The sequence below is a fragment of the Cataglyphis hispanica genome, chromosome 8 (genome assembly GCF_021464435.1).
Source record: "Cataglyphis hispanica isolate Lineage 1 chromosome 8, ULB_Chis1_1.0, whole genome shotgun sequence".
Taxonomy (NCBI): Eukaryota; Metazoa; Arthropoda; class Insecta; order Hymenoptera; family Formicidae; genus Cataglyphis; species Cataglyphis hispanica.
The window spans coordinates 148,679-171,611 of NC_065961.1; the positions used below are offsets into that span (position 1 = coordinate 148,679).

A 22,933-nucleotide genomic window follows, 5' to 3' on the forward strand; every position below is an offset into this window, starting at 1 on the left:
CATTGATCCCATTAACCATTAAAGTTTGTGACGTCTGTATGTGACCTAATTAAGTATGTGTTTTTCAATAATATTATTACTATATATATATATATATATATATATATATATATATATATATATACAGGGTGTCCTACACCACCCGTACACCCCTATTCTTTCAAAAACTAAGCATTTTAGAGAAAAATGTTTGGAATAAAAATTGTATGGTCTTAAGGGGAACATAAGATGGTGTCGTTGGTTTGACCTTGGATGGCATCGTTAAGGTCAAGAACACCTTTAATTTCTTAAATGAAATTCCCTACTTTTTATTGCATATTCTTATAGCTTATGTCGAGAGTTTTGCAAAACACTATAATAAATATACATATGCATATATACATATATATATATATATATATATATATATATATATATACATTTATATATATTTATATATAATACAATAATTTATACCATTTTTATAAAAATTTTCCATTACAGAATAAATCTTATTAAATTCTTTTATTTTGTTTTCTCTCTTTATATTTGAAAATATTATTATTTTAAAATTTTCAACAAGATTTTATTATGATATATTATCATATACATATATTGTCAAAAAGAATAATTTAGGTTAATCTTGTTATGTTGTTTAATCTAACTAGCATTTGTATGAGATTTGAGAGAAATTCCGATATATGGAAAATTTATATTTGCAACAAATGTATACATATTTAGAAGTGATGCTTCTTTTGCAGAATTAACGAGACTGACAAAACAACACCAAAGTTGTTGTCAGACAATGAGTTTTTCATTATTTGTATTTCCCAATAATGATAATCTAACGTACGAATGTTGATAACCGGCGTCATTGCGCACAGTTTATTGTGCAAATTGTTTCTCCGATACAGCGCCGGCGAATAGCAATAACATCATATAATGTTCATGTACACTAATTATGCATTTGTTAGAAAACGGCTTTTTTAAAACAGTTTTTCAAAACAGACGGGACAAAGTAATTTTTTTAAGCAGTTTTGCGCTTTCGAGTATTTAAAAATTCTCAGTTTTTAATTATCATTTTTTATGTGATTTTGTCGCTTGTTAATTTTTGACAATCTAATTGTTACTTTAAGAACAATCGAAATTATGAAAAATATTATATTTTGGATTATTAATTTATTGATGCATATATTTATTTTTATCTCTCTAATATAAAATTTTTATATATATTTTTATTAAATTACGGGTACAGTAAAAATTGATAGGCACGGTAAATGTCATCAAATTGTATTTAAGTTAAGAAATAATAAAAAATAATAAAATTTAATTAATTTAAATGTTACTATAAGATCAATATATTTGATAAAAATATCTATATGCGATCTAATAAGCAATTTTATTTTGTAAAAAAATAAAAGCTTTTGCGGGTCTTCATTTTACACAGTATAATAAAAGGCGATAATCATAAATCAAACACGGCGAACAAAGATAGGTATGACTGTTCTTCGAATGACTCTTACTATCTTTAGATCTACTGGCAATTTTTATATCTAGTCCCATTTAGATCAAAGTTGACATTGCCGGTCTTGTTTCTTGTTCTCTTTTATAAGAAAGGCTGGACTCTTAAAAACGCAAAACTTTTTTAGTTAAATATACTATTCAAAAAAAAGAAAAAAGAAGTATAGGAAACATACCTACGTTAAAAATTGGGCTATTTTCAAACTCGATAAAAAATCATAGACAAAAAATTAAAAAGGCATTTTAAAGATTAAGGTTTCAATTTCAACACGTCATCGATAATTTAAAAGAAATTTTTTTTCTTGTTCTGTGCTTTAAAATAAAACACATTGTTTTATGCCTTAATATTATGTATTTTTAACACTACATAAAAAATTTATCCCAAAAATTTAAGTCAAGTTCCCCAAATTTAATTTTCCTTATTAAACACTTTATTTTAATTTTTGGTTTTTTTGTTTTTTTTTTGCCGAGTTACACTTTTGATCCTAAACTGTATTTCTTATGATGTCGATACTTGGCGGAAAATTAAAAAAGCATTTTGAAGCTCTTATTGCTTATTATTTTTTATTTTTTTATATTAATAAATGTAAAGAATACTAAACATTAATAAAATATTTATGTTCCAGTATGTAAAATTATTCTTATTGAGTTATTATAATATTAAGATAATTTTTAACAATATATAATATTAAATATACTTACAAATAATATTAAAAATTAAAAAAATACAATGATAATTTCTTTCAACATGTTCGCTTTTCCCGAATAGACGAAGAGAATTCGATATATATATTCAAGAAATGTTAAAGAGATCGATATAAATATAAATATATATATTGTCAAATTTATGAAATATTAGCCGCATTTAATTTTTTAATGAATATGGTATGATCTGGATTATGTCAGGATCGAATCTATAGTCTAATAAATTGGAAAAGCACGTGCGGAAAGAGAAGTATGTTTTTCATAGGTGTTTTGAATGTTTCGATCTAATTCTGCCGGCGATAGGAAATTTACACACATTTGGCTTTAATTTATATGTCCCATTGTGTATCGAAGGTGTATGTGAAATAGAAATCAATTTTACGCTCAACTTAATTACGCGCCATGGTATATTTATTATGTTGTAGATATCGGGAAATCTTTGAAGCGAATGTCTCTCATTTATTATTATTCGACGACGAATAATGCAATGCGGCTGCAAAACGCGTTGAAAGTTAATTGTCAATCAAGATTTAAAATCATGGATATAAAAGCATCTTTTTTGCATTCCTAACGGAACAAGGGATGCAAAAGCGATGCTTTTATATCATTTATCGCTAATTATTAATAAAATAAATACCACAATCATCCCATCAAATGTTGACGAAAAGTTCTGTGTATGCGCTATATTAATTATATATATATAATAATAACTTACTTTCTTTGTGCCATATTATTTTTTATATTCCTATAATGTTATTATAATACTTATAGAGAATTTGATTTTTTTTTAATTGAACTTTAAATGTAAGGGCTCTCCTTCTCCTTTCTATTTGTATACTTTTAAAATATTTGCGTTTAGTTCTGTACAGATTCTCATTCACAATCTCACTATCGTCATGGAGAAGTTCGTTATTTCTTGTTATTACACCGCGAAAGAGCCACGAAAAAGAAACCGCGTCTTTGCGAAGGAGAAGATGACAAAAATACGTTATGACTTTGGTCGTCATCCGGTGTGGCGATATTTTTGGCGTGCACACATTTCATTGAAAAAGTTCTTAATGAACGAATGTACGGTTAAACCGTGTATAGGCATGTATATATGTATGTATCTATGACATACAAATCCATCATATGATCTTTGTCGTGTGTACTTTGTCTCTTTAGCGACAGACGTGATGCAGTCGAAATCTCGATTTTTATCGAGAGTAACTTCCATTCATTAAAAGTTATAAAATGAATGGCTGCTCATTGATGTGTCTGAATTCTTCAAATCGCGAAAATCGATCTTAAATACACAATCGCCTTTTTGTGTTAATAAATAAATTTTAAAACATATGTAAAAAGTAGAAAAAGAAAGAAAATATATGATATGCACGAAAAAATGTTGTTTCATTGAAATTTATTTCACATACACGGAAATGTTTTATATATTTTGCGGTCTGTAAAATAATTTTTTAAATAATTAAATAACTTTTAAACAATTAAAATAACTTTAAAATAATTTTTTTTAATACATATATTGTTTGTTATACATTTATATACATACGCACGCGTATGCACACGCACATACACACGCACACGCGCACACACACACACACATACACATATATACATATAGATATATATATATATATATATATATATATATATATATATATATATATATATATATAATGTGTACAGGCATTACTCAAAAAATTAAAAATTAAAAAAAAATGAACCCTTTTTACTATATAAAAATCATGATGAAAAAAACAGGGGATATGAATTACTTTAAAAGTCAATGTGGAAAACTTGTAAAAATTCGTGCGATTATTATTGACCGTTTCCTCGCGTTAAAAGTGACGAATGGCCGTAAACATAGAGATCACTTTTTCCCAGAAGGATCGACAAGCATGCATTAAGAGGGGCATTTGAGAAACGATGCGTGATATATTGAAAATTTGATGTGCGTGCTCTATCAGGTCTTAAAGCTCCGTTAGCTGGAATAGATGGGCGTAAACGCGATGCGCGAAAGCTTTATATAACTTACTCCACAATAAAATCTCACTCGCGGTCAGTGAATGAGTTTTACGAGCTTTCGAGCTCATAATCACGAATAAATTACCAGCTGCGGAAGGACGATTCCTAAATAATTCACGAAGTGATGAGAAGTGATGCTTTCAAGAAATCCGCTTTTCTGATTTTGTACGTCCAGAAGATGCGGCCTTCTTTTCCGCTGCAGGTCGATCTGGTCCATGTGCCTTCTTCCAAGAGAGGGTACATGTGATTTTTTATTCTATTCTCGCTCTTCTTTTAATTTCCTATTTATATATGGTACGCGTGGAACCTTTTTAATATCTCCAACTACCGTGGTTAGTATTATACTTTGAGAAAAAATGATCGACAGCCAAAGAGTTGATGGGAAAACAGGAAATTGTTATTAATATATCTCACTAACTCTTTGCGGCGTTATTAATGATTGTTATACGTTCAGCCTCGTAATGTACAAGCAGCAGGCGCTAATCAATTATTAAACGCACATCAAAGATTCATAAAATTGTATACTTTTAAATTCGTGAAAGAGATCTCGGAATCTAGAATTAAATATATTTTATATTTGGTTTTATATATTTTACATCTCTATTTGCTATATGTGCAAATATTAAATTTACATTAGGAAAAAATAAATTAACAATTAATTGAAAAATAATTGACAATTTTCTTTAAACATTTGTTTTATAAAAAATATATTTTATTATTTTAAGGAGGACAATAAGTAATTATATCTCAAAAATGTGTTTTAATTTAATTATCATACAATTAATTCGTGCAAGTTAATAATAATATTTTCGAAATTTTGCACATAAAAGTACTTTTTTCGATTTTTCTGAGAGATTTAATTAGTCTATCCCAAGATTGTGTATGATGATAAGAAGAGAGATGAGAACGTTGCAAACTAGATAAATGAAAACAATCGGTAGCTAAGATGATAATTTACAATACAATCGAATATCATATGGAGCGAAAAGGGAAGGATATTGGATTGAAATATACGAGAGCCTCTTGAATGTCTCATTCTTGCACGATTTTTCTATTGTTTACGCCTATTGTTTGAGCCATTGTATCCATAATTGTGGGCCAAAGTCCAAAGAGACACGCGACAAATAACAACTTGCACAAGCGACATGCTACGCGTTTCTTTCCATGTGCACGCAGTTTTATCTGATCTGAGAGAAAAATGTTCCGTCATTGTGGAAATAACTTTTTTCCTTTGATAAAATACAAGCAAAATTTTCCCACAGCGGGATTGTTTTGCTTCATTACATAGCCGTATATGTATTTACATGCACGCTGCTAATGAAATATTGCGTTTCACTTTGCAAATGAAATTGTTCTGTGCCATTATTATAGAAAAGAAGATTTCTTTAGATTTAATATATCTATTTTTTTTTTGTTTAACTTATATTTATTTCACAAAAAAAACATAATTTTATACGAAACATTATTTTGTTAAATAAAAATTTAATAATTTTGCATTAAATCATTTTGTTTGACGAAAAAATAACTCTAATTTAAAATAATGCTTTTTAATCAAATAAGATTTGTTTAATTAAACTAAATATTTTGCATTATTATATTGTTTGACGAAAAAATAACTATTATTCGAAATAGTATAGTCTATTTACTTATCGCTATGCAACGCATTATTCATTATTCAAGTTTTTGTCATAAACGTATATGTATAAAGCCTGCAAAATGCGGCTAATAACATTTAATAGCTATTTCTACCAATTTCATTTCTGATACGATCTCCATAAAGAATAATTCAGATATTGAACTGATTTTTGAAAAATTGGAGATAGATGTCCGACTTCCACTTATTTGGACAGAAAGTGTCAAGCAATCTAATTTTATCTACGTAACAAATAATATAACTTTATCTAACTTGTTTTAAGCTTTATTTAAATTGTTTAAAGCAACAGGATAAATTTTTTAAATAAAATAAGAATGTTATTTAAAGAAAACGATAAAATTGTTTGAAAGAATAATATAATTGTTTAAGTTGAAGAAAAAGTGTGAAATTGTTTGAGAGAATAATATAATTGTTTAAATTGAAGAAAAGTGTAAAATTTATTCAACAAATATTTTATTTATTACACATATTTATTTAAAGTAAATAAATATATTATTTAAAAATCAAACAATTGTATTTATTACTTCAAACATTAGTATGGTTGGAACAAACATTATAATTTTTTAATTTTAATAAAAGTTATTAAATCCAAAGAAATTTTTCTTTCTATGACTTACATGACAAGTTTTTTATAAAAACGCTAAAATCGCTGTAATTATTTTTAGATAAATTTTTCAAAAATTTTTAATATTTAATATCATGTTGAATATATCTGCATGTTTATCTCATAGAAACTATAATGTAAAAAAAAGATGTAATCTATTATAATGCAATATCTATTAGAATGCAATTAAAGAATGCAATATTGTTACATCATCTTTTCATAAAAGGTTAACAAGAGGGGATATATAACTGTTTGAATTAATTATTATAATTGAAATTTTGCCAATTTTTATCTGCTTCTTATAATATTATCGGTAAAAAACATATATAAACGAAAGGCTCTTAAGAATAAAATCAAAATTTTTAACTGGTAATGAAAGTCAAGTGCTGGTATTAGTAGCGCATAAAAGTTTTATGCATGTTATTAAAAAGCAAATTTTATAATAAATAGCCTAAAAAGGCGGATGTTTTGGTCTTTTTTTTGACTATCATCAGCACACATAATAAATAATTATTGAATAAGCATAGAAATTGGTTCACATTGATTCCGCAAACGCAAACATTTAAAAAACGCAAACAAAAAACCAAAAAACAGATCAAAGAGGCCGCTACAATGAAAGCAAAGTAATTAATATTATAAATATCGATGAAGAGGTGATATTCAGCTCTTCGACTGGTCGTTCGGAGAATAAGAAGCAAATTAATGGCGGCATGTTATTAAATAATGTCTGTAAAATAAATGAAGCGGTTTTTTTACGAATGACGTGAGAAATTATCGAAATTACAATTGTGAAACTTACAGAGATAACGTCAGATCGGACATACGGGGATGGAAAAATATAAATTTGGAGAGCATTTTATTTGCACACTGTCAGTATAACAATGAATATAAATTATGCTTTAACAGTAAAAGAGAGAATAAATAAACAAACGTTGACGATACTGACAAATAATAGAAGATTGTCAAGAACGATAAAATTTAAAAATGAAGTATGACTATCAAAATATTATGTTACAAACATATACATTAACGAATTATTGTATAATAAACGGCATGTACGATGTTAGGATTTAAACGGAATCGGTAAAATTCGGACAGCTAAAGAATTTTTATGAAGATGTCAAATTACACAGGTAGAAGTCTCAATATACAGGCATGTAGAATTAATTAACGGCGCAAACAAATAAGTAAAAAAAAATCTTATTGAAAATTCGGATTAGGCGGACAATAAATATAAATGTCATATAAGTAAAAAGTAAAGAGTGTATAAAAAAGTATGATAACAATAATAAATGAAATGATAAAATACAAGACGTCTAATATAAAATATAATCCGGATGATACAATAACTATAAATAAAAAAGAGTATATATTAATATTATATTATATTATATATATTAATATAATATTATATATATTATAATATTGTATATATTAATATAATATTATTTCGGTAAAATTGAGAACTACTTTATCTAGCGCGCACATATTTCCTCTGCTATACGTATAATCTGCTGTACGCTGATTATACATAATCGAGACACGTATGTAAAAGCGCCGAGTATATATTCATATCACATTCATGTGGTATGAATATATACTCATATTATGCAGCGATATCGTAAAATAATTTTCTGGCAGCATTAATAGATAATTGAGAGGAAAAGTACTTGTATAAAGGAATTAACTTCTCAAGGACGCGCGGATTACTCACTGCCATGTTTTCTCTATCTGCTCCAACTGCTTCATTATACAAAATATTCTGAAAAATCTAATAAAACGTAATAAAAATGACTTAAAAACATTTATTAATGTGGCTACTATAATGAGAGATGAGTTTTTTTTCTAAAAATTATTTCTTATCTTCTATTTATTTTCTGTTTAGAAAAAATAATCGGTCCTTTGTTAAGTAAAAAAAAAAGCATGGAATCTTTAAACGGACACACTATATACAATCGACGATATAAATCAATCTCCGGCGTCGCGTGTTATCGCCAATTTTTATAATATGTGCGTACATAGGAGTGCTTATAATTTGTTATCAGACAGCCGCGAGCTTATCAACGTGACAGAAATACAGTATATCGATTCAGTTTTAGCACTGTCGGACAACGTACATATTTCGTTCGCGTTTTTCGCACAGTTAATTCGTGCCTTCTTTTTTTTGTGTGAAATTTTCTGTGACTTATCGGCTTACATTCGTTGTATGTTCGTTGTTTTTCTGAAATTAGGCCACAGTTTTCGAGCGCGTGGAGTTCACGACTTTCCATTCACGATGAGATCGTTGCCGGGTCTCTCTACACAGTGTACGTAAGTCGCTTTTAAGTAATCCCTTCGAGATGGTTTTCTGTCGACGTGGAAGAATGTGCTCTCATCTCTTGATTCGACCTTGACTTGAAGAATCACCTCTCATTTGTTGAAAAACTTATTAACTCTCTCTTTCTATTTTCTCTTTTTTATTAACTTTCTTTTTCTTTTTGTTTATTTAAAAAAATACTTAATCAATAGACGCACACTGACTTTCGATATAAAGATTTTACGTTATCAATAAATAATCATGATATTTCATAATTTGTATGGATTGAATCCATATTACTGCAGTAATATGGGTTTGATTAAAAAAAAAATAAATAAATAAATAGTATGAAAAATTATTTTACATAAGAAATTCAATATCTATTAATTTGTATAAAATGTAAATTTTAATTATTTTTATATCATATATTTGATAATTCCATAAAATGTTTTACTTATTTAAGATAATATTGTCATTTAATGTCAAAAGAGACAATTGTCGTGTGAAAATCATTTCCTAAAATTCTACAATTGTTCAATTCTACAATTTATCAAATGCATAAGAATTAACCCATAAATACATTATCTATATACACATTTACTTTATTGATAAATATACATATACATTATCTTTTACTTGGAAAATATATATGTACAAAAGGAGCTTTTTTCCAATTAAAGAATGTCAAGATATTAAATATGAAAATGATAAATGCGAAACATACTTTATTCAGCCAATTGCGGAACAAGTGAAAGAAACTAGCTTTGAATTATTTTTAAGTATCCGTAAGTTTCATCGCGGAATTCCAAAGAATAACGTGTGCCAGCGTTACCGAGAATTTGCAGGGGAGAGCCGTGTTTAGAAAAAAATTACAGCTCTGGTGGCATTTCGTCGAAAAGGTTCGTAAAAATATCCGACTTTTTTGGCTCGCCCCTTTTGCGCGCCCGCGCGCGCCGAACAATTAGAAACCCGCGGGACAAAACGTCGGACCAAGAAACCGCGAGAGGATGCGCTGCTGTCGTCAGACCAGAAATCCGGGATACAGAATTAGCTCGCGGACACGCTGCGAAAATCATGTTTAAGGAGTGTTAATATAACTTTCCGCAATTTTAAGTATCCATTTAAAAGTGCGCACTTCCAACCACATGCAATAATTCTCTCATCGCATGTGATGTATCATTGGCATCGGCAAATTTTCGGATTATATGAATAAAAATGTTAATTATTAAAGAATATCTACTTCCTGGAAAAACATAGAAAATCTGGAATTCTCATAAAATTTTATTGGGACACAAGTAATTTAAAAAAGAATTGTTTTTTTGATAATTTTTCTTTTATATTCTTATATATTTTCTTTTATATATTTTTTCTTTTATATATTTTCTTTTATATCTTTTTTCTTTTATATCTTTTATATTATTCTTTTATAAACAGTGGATCCATCAATAAACCATAATTATGAATTATATATTTAAAATATGCTATAAATATATATCTATCTATGTTTACATATCCAACGTCTTAACAAAATATTAAATATGCAGTACATATTCTTTATTTTAATATTTTTTAGAGATAAAAAATGAAAATATTATACAAGTTAGAAACATTAAAAAATGCGTATAAGAAAAAATTTTAATTTAGGAAATTGCATTAACAAATCTTTAAAATATTTTCTTTATCTAGAAATTTGAGCAAAAATACATGTAAGATCAGGGAATTTCCAGGAAACTTTTTTACAAGATTTGAGTCGACACTCTGATAACTAGACAGAAATGTGCGACACCGAATTTATTTCCATTTCGTATGTGAAAATATTCAAATTGTTCGAATAATTATTATATTTTTGAATAATTCGTTAAGAAAGATTGTTGAACACATGGTCGCGTAATTAAACAAGTTAATTGTGCGGAGACTATTATACAAGTTATAGAAAGTATCGAACAAGTTTGCGAGAAATGGAAAGATTCTCGTGACTAATTAATTCCTTCATATATCGCTACTGCAAATCGTATATGTTGCAAAAAAATGATTTCGCGGCACCGTAAATTGAATGCTAATTGCTATTTTTCGCAACTGATTGTACTAACAAAGATTTGCAAGAAAATTTTTATACAATTTAAGTAACAAGAGCGGATGGAGCGACCGATTATATTGGAATGATTCTCAAGAAACGGAGAATTAATAAAATTATGCAATTATTTCGAGAAATCAGGTTGGTTGCGTAATACTTATATGTAATTAGAACGTGTAACCAATTGTCTCAACTTTCTCTTGAAAAATTTATTGCCTTCTTCTTCCTCTGTGCATTTTTGCAGATGTGCATGTATGAAACTCTTTACATGTATGTTGCACAATATTTATAGGCTAACTTAAGATTTTATATATTTGTTTCAGGATTATAAAAATGCAGTTCTATGAACACGTTTGACAATCAGTCAGAATTATGGCGCTAACTGTCGTTCCTTCGACCCGCGTTTTTAATGGAAACGGTGAGTCAGTTTTAATAAAAGTATGTATCCACATAATAGAAAATTGTTGATTGCGCGGTCAAATCGTGAATTGTAAGCGTGAGAATGCAATGATTTATCGGCACAATATCATTTTTTAGTAAAAATGATATGAAGTAAAATAAAAAATAAAGAAATTAAAAATCAAGATCTTTATTAAAATTAAATCTTTTATTGTATACGTTTTGTATATGTTTTAATTTTTTTATTATAAGTATATTCTGTTAAATAAGCATTATCAAACAAATTTATAATAAAAAAATTATTTATTCTTTATGCTATATTTTATTACGCTATTATCTTATATATGAATTATTTTTCCCAATTATATGCGCGCAAATAAAGATACAAGACACATGATGAATGTAATTCAGATGTTGACTGCGATACATCGAGGGAGTCATTAGATATCATTATTGTACATATATCGTCAAGCGGATGATTTAATTTGTAAATGAAATCTCCGTACTTATCCGGTTAACGAACTTTGCAAGATTATTATTACCGTGTCTCTCTGGATAGTCGCCAATGGTTACAACATATTTCGGTTTACATTTCATCGCGGCCATCAACCTCAAACAAACGTGCATTTGACTAGGATGAACAATGCCCAATTGATTTGCTTCTAACAATAGATTTTACATGCTGAAAATTTCTTTTTTGACACACGATCGAAACATGCGGAGAGAGAATCGTATAATAATTAATTAATTTGCAATCTAGAATTTTGAAAAATATTATTAATATTATAATAAATAATTGATTGTTAATTCAATATAAATATTTTTCGAGTATGAAAAATCGATTATTAAACAAATTAGCACAATCAACGACATCTTTAAGATATGTAATAAATTGATTATAAATAATTAGTCTAAATAAATTTGTAATTAAGAATTAATAAATAATTAATTTTAAATCTTAACGAAATATAATGTTTTTTTAATAAACTTACACAGCAATTAAATCCGCGATTATGTTACGAGATTGCTTTGATATAACGAGATAGCCTTGACTATCAATTCCCTTAATACTCTTTCATTTTATCTCACAATTAAATAAATATTTATAGCGGATCGAAGTTCTCTGAGATATCATATATTTGTTTTTATAGTGGGAACGCAGGCATACGTTTCCGTCTCGACAGGCTCGAAATGTCTCTGCTGTCCTTATGGATATCACATCGATCTGGATTTTGTGCGCTATTGCGAGGCCGTCGCGGCCGGAAGTGCCAGCGATAGATTCAGTACGGAGAGACGCAGGAAACGAGAACGCCGTAGACAATGTCAGTCAATGGAGGTTCTTCTAGGCCTGGTAATTAATCCGTTTTATCTTTAATTATAGTTGATTACGGTTGAAAACTCTATTGTATGGTGTTAACAAATAGTAAAACCGATATATATTACTGACATACAATTTTCCGAACGTTTCCTGCATGCAAAAAATAACATTTAAGATGACACATGCATTTTTTTATTCAAAGATATGTAAGATATGTTTTACACAAAGTATATAATGTGTGGAGCATTTTAAAAAATATTGTAGAAATAGCAAGATTTTTTTATTTAAAATAAATCTGATAGTTTTATTTGAAGTGCGATTAAGTATGAATATGATAAATATGCGGTATCTATATTACAGAGCCAATAAAAATAAAAATTGTGTGGGCGGGGATGTAAAAAACACAAAAATTTTATTATACTTGGATATAAATATAGATTTATTATATTTAGATTCTCTTTAATTTCATATCTCTGTAATAAACATACAGTATTTCTTAACATTGTAATGACTTATTTTACACACTTTGCCTCTGGTTTCTGCGCTGTTACCGTTAGAGTTTACTGACTTTAACGATGAACATGCTCGTCACAAAGGAAACCGTGAAGATCCGAGATAAATCGCTCGACATAGCGCACCGACATAATTCACATTCGGAGGGCAAACAAGTACATACCCTTTCCTCCACGTTAGATTGTTTTCTTCATTTTTTATTTTAGGTGAGTCCAGCATTGGCGAGTATAGAAGCTGAATTAACGAAAATACCGCAAGAATGTACGACTGTGAACAGCGTTACTACATTATCAAAATCGAATCATCCGTCGCCACCGAGACAGCGGACAGATTCGCGTCCCACGCCAGTTTTGGACCTTAGCGACGTCGTAGACGACTTTGAAGCGACTCTTGAACGATCCTCGAAATCATCAAAGACTTCTGAACGTCGATTCTTCGTGGAGATTGGTAAAGTATTTTTTTTTTAATTTCTTGATTAAAGCAAAAAATACTATGTTTTGAGATATCATATTATTTAATTATACAACTCTTTGTCTTTCTCTGTCTCTAATCCATATCTCTTGTCAGAGAGTAGTGACTCTTCATATTTGCGGTGTGTATTTTTTATTAATTTTCCTATAAATATATGAGACTTATAATTTAACGCCGATTCCAAACGACCAAATTAGAAAGATCTTTTGCCATTGTTTTTCGAAAAGTGATCGAAAAAATTCGATGTTTCCGGCTGGATTAATTTAAGAACCCTTAGGCACAAAGAGTAGATACACAACTTTTTCTGCCACGATCGCCACAAATTATATAATAATTATACATATAAAAATAATAATATAAACAATTTCTAATTATATAAACATTTTTAATTACGAGATTATCTATATATTATATCAAAATATCGCGTTATGGATTCGATGTTTGCCACGTTTTTCGTTAAAAAGTTTTGAACCTGTAATGAGTACTACTTTTGAAGCTTTTTTGATCTCATTGAGTAAATAACTACTGTGTCCGATCTTTTAAGATCACTGACTTTATTGAGAAACAAAGTTTGTCCGACCTATAAATTAACAGTAACAAGTCGAGCTCCATTCTTTCGTAAAAAATAAAGAGATTGAATCGTGCAACAAATTAATGGTTGCGATAAAAAAGGACAGGGGGTAAATAAAAGAGATCTGATAATTTCACGCACATTGGGTTTCCTCGTACTGAATCCGCTCGCAGCCATCTTGGGATCCTTCATGGCCCAATGACCTGCTATGTAGCAAGCAAGCAACGCAAAGAGAGTAACGACCTTTTCCGTCTTCAAAGCAGCCACTTTGAAATCACTATGGTACATAGAACATATTTATTATTAATTATTTCATTATACAATTGTCTTATTGTAGATATTCGTATTATTTTCACTATGTTCTCACCTGCAAACTTAACCGTGGAAATCGGATTGCTCGAAATTATTGTAGGAAAACAAACCTCATATTCTGTATAAGTCGATTAGTAGAAATTAATTATACCGAGAGTTTTCTGCATAGATGATAATTGAACACATTCGTCGATTGAAAATGCGCATCTCGCATCTATAATCAATTGCAGAAACAAGGTCAATGAACGAGCGGTTTGTTATATTCATGATCTATTCTGCACTTTATCTTTTTTGATACGATGCAAATTAAAGTAAATATGTTTATCATTGAATATTTTCTTCTCGAATTGTAATATTATTTTATGAGAAGTATATGAAGATACTCTTTCGACAAAACCAAGGGATGCAAACTGGAATACGCAATTCTCTTGTTTTTATTTTATTTATAAAGAATGCATTCACAATTAATTTATATAAGCGATTTCTATTATCAGTATGCGATATAAGAAATACTCATTGAATATTATAAATGTATAACTTTATAGTTTTTTTAAACATATTGTTTGCCTTTAAGAAGAAATTGCGTTGTCACTATTATCAAACATTTTATTTCATGAATTCTTATTAATTTTATCAGATATCTGTTTAGATTTATTATTTTTCTCTTTTATAGTAGTATTTTTTAAAAAAAGATAGTTTATTTTATTTTAGAAGACAAATATTCTATGGCAGTTTGTGCAATGATTTCTAAATATTGCATTTATTTTACATTTAATGCAAAAAAAGTCTAAAATATAAAAGTCTAAAACAGATATTATGCTATAGTTTGCTATATAATTAATATAATGTTAATTATAACAAAATTTTATTATTTCAAACATAATAAAGGCTCTGATAATAAAATATATGTGATGTAATAACGGGCTAATTAAGAACCTAGCGCTGTAAATGACGCGCAAATTGTTTCTTTTTTGATTGATTTTTTATTACGTATCGTTCTCAGTATCTAACAAATATGAAAGTGTGGATAATCAGAATTTGTAAAAATATGTATTTGTATAAATGTGTCAAAAATGTCGATCTCTCATGATAAAGAACTAGTTGTTTATTTATATTTTGCGAGAAACGATGTATTATTTTAAACACCTGACAATTTGTTTGTCTCGAATCTTGTGACCTGCCGCTCGCGTGTGTGGTGAGTTACAACCTCTCTACAATTAAACCTAAGAAAATTTCTCAAACTTCCAACATTTATGCTGCATCTTTGCACACGACATTAAATGTTAAAGATAAAAAAACAGGAATACAAGATTCCCGAACATCCAAAATCTTCATAGGTATCCTTTATGACTTGAACCGGGAAAAGTCACATGTCACAAAATCACATGTCGAAGATATAACTGGGAGTCACTAATAGATACAGGCATTCATACATTGTATGTACCAAAAAAGCACATAGAACAATCTACATTTATACATATTTTCACACATTTTGATTATCCATACTTTCATATTTGTTAGATGCTGAAGATGGCCCAAAACTCTTAGAACCGAAACGAAAATAAAAAATCAATAAAAAAAGAACAATTTGTGCGTAATTTACAGCGCTATCCTAATTAGCCCGTTATTACATCATATATATTTTATTATTTTATTATTTTGAGTTTTCATACATAACATATAAAAACATTAAAAACAAATAATCTGAATATTGAAATAGTACAAATGTATCATTAAAAATGCATTGAAAAAATCTTTGAAGGTAAATGCAAGAAGTGTCATTTACCGACATTTGTATGTGAGCCGGATTTGCGTTTGCGAATGATTAAGAAATAACATGATTATTACAATCTTTTATGCCGCTATACTTTCACTCGCTAATCTCAAGAGCGGCAATCATTTCAGACGCATTTCACTCTTTTACCGATTAACAAAACTGTTGTATTCGGGTCAATTGTGTTTCACAAGGCGACAATTGCATCCATTCTCACGGCGTCGAGAGAGTTCTTTATCGCGAAAGGAAGAGTTCTCTTCTCTCATGTGTCGGCAAGACGAGCTCTAACTCATTTTTACTTTCAACTCTCGACTTATCGTGCGATCGGAAGTACACTGCTAACAACAGAAATGTGTTGCAAAACGGAAATAACTTGTGTTTTCTTCTATTCCTAATTAACGCTTAATTAGCATTACATGTTATAACAATGTTTGCGAAGAAAAGTGTAAAATTTCAACAAAGAGATTAGACAAATTCTATTGCTTCTCTTAGTATTTTTTAAACTTACAAATTGATTTTTTAAATTTTTATGTATGTACCATAAAATTTTAAACTTATTAACGAAAGAGAGAGAGAGAGAGAGAGAGAGAGAGAGAGAGAGAGAGAGAGAGAGAAGGAAAGGGAGAGAGATTAAAGTTAGTTCCAAATATTTTATTGAGTCTTGTTTTATTATTTGAAAACTTATAAATGATAATCTTACGTTCATGTTACGTTAATGTGCGTTTCACTTTTCTGAAAAATTATTATTAGGATTTTTTAATGATGATTTCAATGATATTAAATTTTACTTTTACTGATTTTTTTCTTATTATTGTATCATGTTTTCTATTATAACATCTCTTAAAAATACTGATTAAAATATTTATATACATATATACAAATAAAAAATAACTTTGATAACTGAAAAAATTTATTAAATATGTGTGTATAGATGTGCGCGCACGCGCGGTGATGTATGTGTGTGTGTATGTGTGTGGTTATTAATGATGTACAGGCAAAAAAAAGATTAGGCAAGTATAAAATTATATGACTAAACTTTAAGAGCATTTACTTACTATAAAGATTAGAAAAGATCATATTAATGTTGGTCCAGAAACATTTCTTGTCCAAATGATTAATAATTAAACATTTTTTATTTATAATTATAATTTATATTTATATATTTATAATTTATATTATATTTATAATTATAATAATAAACATTTTTTTATTTGCAACAGACAACATGCCTCGCATCGACGTTTTATAGATTGTCTTTTTATTCACCTATACGACACATTTTTCCGATTATTAGACTTCTTAGATTTTTTTTGTTGGGAACATCTTAAGACTTCCGTTTATGATATAATATTGCTACTGTGGAAGTACTCCAAAATCGTATTATTGCTTTGTGTGACAAAATATAAAATACTCTAGAAATATTTGAACATTTTTAACAATCTATGAGACATTGATGCAAGATATGCATTAATGCAAAAGGAAATACCAATAATTTCTTGAATGAAGTATTTGTATCAAAGATTGTTGTAGATAAAAAATGTTTATATATAATAATGTTTATATTTGGAAACAAAGTATTTCTGAATGCATATTTATGATTTTTTTTTATCCGTATGGTGAGTGAATAGCTTAAAATTGGCTATTGTTACAAAATGTTTATAGTTCAGAGCAAAATAAAATAATATTGAAGTCAGTGGAGCAAGAGAGTATAGAGAAGAGACAGGAGAGAGAAAGACAGAGAATGAGATCAGAGCTGATTTAAAGAGAGTCAAAATATTTTAAGGAATTTTATTTGTCCAAAAACAAGTCGAAAAGTTTTAATAAACTTGAATCCGCAAATGAGTTGGTTTTGAAATATTTTTATTTTTTATATTTTATAATTTTTTTTAGTTTTAAATTTTTATTTTTATTATAATTTATATAATAACAAAAGCAAAAAAAAAAATAACAGCTAATATGTTTAATCTTATTTTATTAAAGAAGATACTCAAAATGACCTATGTCTATGCAGATCCTATATCTCCGCAAAAAATAATTGTGCTCTTTTAAACACACCTGGATTTATTTTGATTGTGACACAGACTTCTTATACATAATGTTATAATTATACAAAATGTTAAATATCAAATAAAATTATTGAATACTCTGCATACATCTGATTTTTTTTAATAGTCCTAAATAAGCTCCAAATGACATATTGCAAATATTTCAAAAGCAGCTCATTTGCGGACCCATATTAAGACCCATTTATTTATTTTGAGACTAAATCCCTTTAAAATATTTTACCCTTTTTTTAAACATCTTATATATTATTAACTTTAGTAGATTAATACGCAAGAAAATACATAGCTAGAATACGCAAAAAGAAATGCACATTGATGTATCAACGAAGCATAACAACAGACAATATTATGCCAATTCACTTTTTGTTTGATCAAAAAATTTGTCGATATTGCTCATCAAATAAATCGCGCCACGTGAAAACAAGGCAATGTATATAGCTATACATATATTTTTAACTGCGCGTCGCATCGTCACGTTGTCGTATAACTTTTACGTGCTATTAAATCGCGGTTCAAAGATAACCAGCCATCGTTTCTCCTCGCAAACACGAAAAGAGAAATAGTACGAGTGTAGAGACTCGTGCTGTGAAACGCGACGGGGAAGTCGCCAGTGCGTGGCTGGAACCACCTGCTTCCGGTCGTTGTACCGACGGCCGACGGTTGCGCTGCGTTTTCGCGCGGTGCAACCTCACGTTACCCCGCAATTGCATTGCCGTTACATCCTCATGCCGATATACGACATCAAGAAAGAAAAAATGTTTTGAAATATAAGCATTTTTCTTTTTTTATTATAATTTATATAGTAATAAATGTTTTTATTTAAAAATATTTTCAGAGTTTAAAAAGTTTACTTTATTTTTTTTTTAAATTTAGAGATAGAAAAAAACACCCATTATAGAACAAATAGGAAAATATACTATAGTGACTTATAGAGTAATCTTGAGCGTCCCTTTGGTTTTATACTACAAATTAAAATTTCATTTTTTTAATGGGACCATTCTAATTTGTTTATATAAATTGATTCCTCACAATATTCGATGTAAAAAATTATAAGGATGGAATGGATAAAAATTGAATAAGTTACGAGATATTTTATACTTTAATTTTATATAATTTTATATAAATTATCAAAATATTAGTTTTTTTATTATTTTACCTCAATATTTTTATGCACAAAATAATAAGAGGTATCAATTAGTAATACATTACAAGGAAAATACATTACATTTAAAAGCAAGATGAGACGCATTTCCATATTGTATTCAACATGCAACACAATTCCCATTGTATGCGAAATTCCAGAGTAATTTCCATCGGTTGATTAAGATAATAGTAGCATATGTGTATTAAATTTATATTATTGTGTGTGCATATTATGATAACATATATGTATATCCTTCTAGATGTTAGTCAATGTCAGAAACGAAATGTCGAAGTTTTAATTCGTTTTTCTCAAAATAACTGTAGTTACTCACAATAATTCTTACGGAGATTTAATTATAATAAAATTTCGTAGCTCCGTAATTCTTGCGTATATCGTGTTAGTCTAGATCGATTAATCGCATAGTGTGACTTCACCATCACTGTTCTTCGATGCAACCTTGCCCGGGCAAGATGGTCACATATGGTTGCCTGCATCTGTTGAGCTAAATACGCGCGCCACTATTTCCATGCGTATCGGGACCGAACGAAAATAAGATCGCAAAACCGTTGCAGCAGCAGCATAAATCCGATAACTGCGTAATTGCGGAAAAGCTGTTGGGCGATATAAATAAATATAAGTACAGGCTTCTTTCGTGCTGGTATTACATCATACGTCATAACATAAATCGTAACGCAAATCATAAATAATTATTATTTGTTACGTTTAGAATTGGGTTGAGATGTATATAAGTACTCGTTTATATATGTCATGATAATCGTAATAAATAGCTTAATTAATGATCAGTGATTTATGCTCAGTTATTTGTCAACTTTCTGTTATAAAAGCGCTATTTAATTAAAGTTGTTGCACATATATACGTATACAAACTTCATTCAAATTATGTCCGATCAACATTTAATGAATATTAGTTTGTTATATTATTGCAATAAGAGGTAGTATTAACTTTGGTAATATATAATCGTATTTCATAAAAGTTCACCTAATATATATATATATATATATATATATATATATATATATATATACATATATATTTACATCTTTATAATGTTAGTATGTCGTTATTAAAGAAATAGCTTAGCAATTAATTTTTATTAATTTTGGTAGAATATCTATTGTATAATTGCAAGCAAGCAATATTAATTAGAGATGCGTACAAATATGTGCAAAAGATACATAGATACAATATTAGAACTTTTTGGATAGATACATCATTGTAATCCCCCGGCATTATTAACTCGTTTCCTCTCTACCAAAACTTTCTTTCAACCGCAACAAACATAATTAAATTTCATTCTCTCTCGTGAAATATGAAAGCGCGAAATTTTTTAAAATAATTTAATTGCTATTAAAAAAATCTGCAAATTTATACAATAGCACAAATACTTATTCAATGTAACAGTAAGATCACTAGAGCAAAATTTACAAACATATTTCTCTATTAATTAAAATCGATTTCATCAAAAATTTAATTGGTATAATTGTTTTTCTTCTTTTTTTTATATTTTAAATTAAAAAAAAATGATTTGGTTTAAGAATTTAACTTCCCTCAAATCATTTATAATTCTAAGCATAAAATTAATTTAAAATTAGTCAATTGATTGTTATTTCATTCAAGATGGACTTCTTAAAGAATCATTTGATAAAGATATCTTCCTATAAAATGAGCGGCGTGAAACATCTTTATTTAGATTATTCTCGCGAGCGAACAAGGATGCTGCGCAAAACCAGTGTTATTTTTTTTCCTGCAATTAGCAAATTGACGGAGCATCCAACGAAGAAAAGATCGGCGCGAAAAGGAAGAGAGAGAGACTTTCTTCCCCTCCCCCACGTTCACCTTTAACGCAAACGGCCGGAAAGTTCGTTGTGCCTCGGCGGCATCACCAGTAGTCAAACGCAAACTGTCGTCACGCGGTGAGGAACGATAACCGGGCTACCGCGAGTACATATATCAGACCGAGAACGAATTTATATATATATATATATATATATATATATATATATATATATATATATGAAACACGATGTGATTATTCTGGCCGCTTTCGAACCAATTCCGGATGAGTTTTTGAAATATAAAGATCAGGAATATATAAGAATCTGATCTCGAAGTTATACGTATTACATTTTCGGTATAATGTATTTTTTTCTCGGCGAAAATAATGAATCTCACTTCAACACTTCAGATCGGCCTTGTCATCGCGGGAAATCGGGCAAAATTGCGAGATCATCGATGATCCGTGTTCCATTTTTCAAATCATAAATCCGTGATATCGTATGAAATCACCAATATCATAGTTGATAATTTGAATTCAGCATAAAACATTAGTTTAAAATTCTTCACGAAGATTATTTTCTATTTTATAAAGAGAGAATTTGATATAAAATCTAGCGTACAAGTAAGCGACAATGTGAAGTTAATAAATGTCTAAAGTACAATAGGTAAAAATAGTAATCGAAAACTTCAACTGAATGCGCGAAAATAACGAGATAAACGTAAGTGCTTCGATATGAAAATTATATCTCTTCTGGAAAAGACGCGTGAATGAATATAATCGATTTACAGAATAGTTAAAAATCGAAAAACAGTGAAAATGGGGGTAAAGAATTTCATCATGAAGAGAATTCCTTTCTGCAAGATGAAAACGAAGCGGAAATATCGTGAGTTTATTTTGAAAGTGAACAAAAATACATAATCTTTTGCTTTTACAAAATTTTTCATTTTTATTTTACAACATTTACTCGTCGATTTTTAACATTTTTCCTTCGTTAATTTTCAAAAGAGATGAAACATCTGTTTTCGCTGATTGCGTTACGGTTTTTTTCATCACACATTTTTTTATGTAATTTGCAATTGATGCATCAGGATGATGCGATATTCGCTATTGTTTATCGTTTCGATTAGCGTCACTAGCGGCGACATAAGTAATTAACAGATACTTTATCTAAGTCCAAACAAGTTGAGAGAATCCATTATCAAAGGAGTGATATCCCCGCAGCCGCTTCGAACGACCTCCACGATCGGTCTATCTCTCTCTTTTTCTTTTTTTTTCTTTATACGTTTATATCCGATCACGTTGTAACGCGAAGAACGTGTGATGCCTTTTTCCATATTCGACAAGTGCATCTGCCTGAAACGTGAACAAACAAAAAATGGAAGTGCCAGGGACGCTGCGAAATCGGAATGTCAGTGGAATGGAAATTTTTATTTCTCTTGCCACCGTGTTATCGCGACGTCTCGATAAAAAATTTGATTTGTCAAACTGTTATATGGCTATGACGGAACAAGTTGTATCATTTATATATTTATTTATATCTTCTATTATTCACGTTTGTTTTTTGTTTTTTTTTGTGACTTTAATTTGATCATAAAATAATGGATAATTTAAAGAAAGATAAAAATAAAGAAACATTTGTGGTCAGTGAAAGATTATTTCTTCCGAGAACTTATTTTGTCAGGTTATCAAAAAATTTTCTTTTAATTTATTATTT

The 22,933-nt window shown here is 28.8% G+C and overlaps 1 protein-coding gene across 5 annotated transcripts in view; it reads left to right on the forward strand.

The window, feature by feature from the left end:
• LOC126851771 (KN motif and ankyrin repeat domain-containing protein 1) overlaps window positions 1-22,933 on the forward strand; it is a 57,375-nt gene that overhangs the window by 19,921 nt on the left and 14,521 nt on the right. Inside the window, exons 1-4 of one of the 5 annotated variants that reach the window (XM_050596078.1) lie at window positions 8,560-8,795; window positions 11,179-11,273; window positions 12,406-12,605; window positions 13,292-13,532. In XM_050596078.1, the coding sequence (XP_050452035.1) occupies window positions 11,228-11,273; window positions 12,406-12,605; window positions 13,292-13,532 (487 nt within the window). In that variant the 5' untranslated portion in view covers window positions 8,560-8,795; window positions 11,179-11,227. Of the gene's footprint in view, window positions 1-8,559; window positions 8,796-11,178; window positions 11,274-12,405; window positions 12,606-13,291; window positions 13,533-21,484; window positions 21,938-22,007; window positions 22,103-22,489; window positions 22,628-22,933 lie in introns of those variants that run through there. The other 4 variants (XM_050596077.1, XM_050596076.1, XM_050596080.1 and 1 more) reach the window with 4 other exon arrangements.